Source organism: Triticum dicoccoides, chromosome 2A, assembly GCF_002162155.2.
Source record: "Triticum dicoccoides isolate Atlit2015 ecotype Zavitan chromosome 2A, WEW_v2.0, whole genome shotgun sequence".
Taxonomy (NCBI): domain Eukaryota; kingdom Viridiplantae; phylum Streptophyta; class Magnoliopsida; order Poales; family Poaceae; genus Triticum; species Triticum dicoccoides.
In genome coordinates this window covers 530,767,941-530,770,334 of record NC_041382.1, presented here as the reverse complement: position 1 = coordinate 530,770,334, position 2,394 = coordinate 530,767,941, and the positions used below count along the sequence as shown (strand labels likewise).

General features: G+C 52.6%; 1 protein-coding gene across 1 annotated transcript; it reads left to right on the top strand.

The window, feature by feature from the left end:
* The first annotated feature begins 1,007 nt into the window (after nucleotides 1–1,007).
* On the top strand, nucleotides 1,008–2,068 carry LOC119355204. The gene has a single exon (XM_037621984.1). It carries the CDS (start codon nucleotides 1,140–1,142, stop codon nucleotides 1,755–1,757), a length of 618 nt encoding a protein of 205 aa, XP_037477881.1. The 5' UTR covers nucleotides 1,008–1,139; the 3' UTR covers nucleotides 1,758–2,068.
* Nucleotides 2,069–2,394: the final 326 nt, after the last annotated feature.

Genomic DNA, 2,394 nt, shown 5'->3' with positions numbered 1-2,394 from the left:
GGTTGGTGTTACCAACCAGGACCAAAGGTACTCCTACCTGGGTGCCTCGGAGCGGCCACGTGGAGCCCTTTCTGTCCCGGTTCGTAAGCGAATCGGGACTAGAGGGTCGGGGTTCCAGAACCGTGGCTAATGGGCCTCTGGAACAGGGACAAATGGCCCGTTTTCTACTAGTGCACCACGGATCCAAGCGCTATTTGTGTGGGCACAATGAATTCCCACCGAATCAACTCGGATTGCGGTCGGACACAACCCTCTCAGAAGCGGCGAAGAGCCACACGGATGGTCATCTCCTCCTCGTCTCTGCATGGGACAAGGTCCCTGTCAATGTATCAAAAAATCTTAGAGTCTGATACGCTGCCCGTCATGCAGGAGAAGACAGGAGATCACGGGCCAGGAGCTTAGGAGCGGCGTGAAGTGGAGTAACTAGAGTTTGCTCAGAGATGCGGATATGAACGAACATATGTGAGGTCAGGGTGGGTCAAACTGGACCGGTTCCGACATGGCATATGTGGGGTTGTGGTTGGTCAGCCTCCTCATATTCACCTCTGAACATGAGGAGTGTCGGTCAGTCCGGAAACATAACACCGGTACAAGAAGGGCAGCTGGGTCATGATTTTCTGAGAGATCACTGACCAGGTGTAGATGCTGTAACGTCCATAACACGAGCGCATGTCTTGTTTATGCCTCCAAATTAATTTGCTCGGTCGCTATCAAAAATACATTTTACATCTTTCCTCATACTATCAATTTTTTAATACTTACATGTATGTAGTCATAATGACACTCAACTATTTTCTTCCCATTCATTCGTTGCATGCTTATGATGTATTAATGACCTCGGTTAACAAGAAAAAAGTTGACATAAAGCAGTCATTAAATTTTATCTTGATATGTGTAATATGAGTTTGTGGCCTTGTATAAAAAAATGAAAGGAGTATGTATATATTGACCTGGCAACTAGTAAAATAGTACTCCAGCTCTAGAGCACTCGTAGCAAGTACCACCGGCAGAGAGCTAGCAGTGGCACGAGCCAACCGGATTCACATTCGCTTCATATCCTTGTCCCAACCAACAGCCAGGCAGACGAGCAGCAACAGCGAGGTAGGTGCTGATTATCTATAGAGAGACCGCGTCCAGCGATGGACGACTTCACCTTCCCTACAACGGCCGCCGCGGCAGAGCATGCGGAGCCACTGTTCCTACATCACCACCGCCGCCTTCTCCCATTCCCCCACTTCGCCTCCTCGCCGCTCTGGTTTCCCGGCGACGGCGTCGCCGTTGCACCGGTGGCGGCCGTGGTGAGCCGCCGAACCGCCGACGGCATGGAAGAGCAAGAGCCCACGTCGTCGGACTCGGCCGCCGGACGACGGTCCAAGGGGGAGAGGGGAGGAGAAGCGGATGAAGAAGGGGCGGTCGTGCGCGCTACCGGCGCGGACGGCGAGGACAAGATGGACAAGCTGTGGGAGAACTTCAACGAGGAGCTGGAGGCGCTGCGGCGCGCCGGTTCTTGCCCGAAGAAGACGGCGGCGGCGTGCGGGCTGGACGAGCTGTCGGACACGGAGTCGGAGGCGGGGGAGCGCGGGCGCGGGTGCGCGCCGATGCTGCGGGCGTCGTCGAGGGCCGGCGCGACGGGGCAGTACTACCGCCGGAGCGGCAGCTGGGTGCTGCTCATGAGGATCTTCAAGAGGCTCTTCGTCGTCGAGAAGACGGCCGTCTCCGCCGCGCATCGGCGCCACAAGGCCAACGCGGCAGAGTGATGCGTACATGCACACAGCACACGTACAGCATGCACAATCGCCCTGTGATGCAAATGCCGAGTAAGTTAAGTTATATACTAGACGGACATGAGTAATTAAGCGTTCATGATGGGTGTAACTAGAGTCCATCGGATACAGAGGAATTCGGCATATATCACTCCATTGTTTTGCATCATCTTCCTTGCTACTCCTTTTGTTTCTGTAAAATATATAGAAAGTCAAGACCCGTGGAGATTCTTCTGTACCCACCTGTCACTGCCCAGGAGATGTGCCCTGTCATGAATCACGATCTTGTGGTGAATTATACTCGACGGGTATGAGTCATTAAGGCCGCGTTCGGTAGTCATCCGCTGAGCGGAGCGCACGGAGCGGGCTTTAAGTAACTCTGTAAATTATAGCTTTAATCAGCTGGATTGCTGCTCCGCTCCGGCGCGGAGCCACGGAGTGGAGGGAATCCGAACGCGATCTAAGTGTTCATGAGTGGCGTAAGTGTAATTACAGTTCATCTGAACAAAGAAACATCACCCCATTTTCTTGCATCTTCCTCCTTGTTTACTGCGAGTAGTACTATAAAATATACTAATAAATATATAGAAAATCAAGAGCAACGGAAATTCTCTTGTGTCCATTGGTGACA

What these genes read in the sequence shown, in the direction of transcription:
- LOC119355204 (XM_037621984.1), top strand. Translation starts at nt 1,140, where the DNA reads ATGGACGACTTCACCTTCCCTACAACGGCCGCCGCGGCAGAGCATGCG.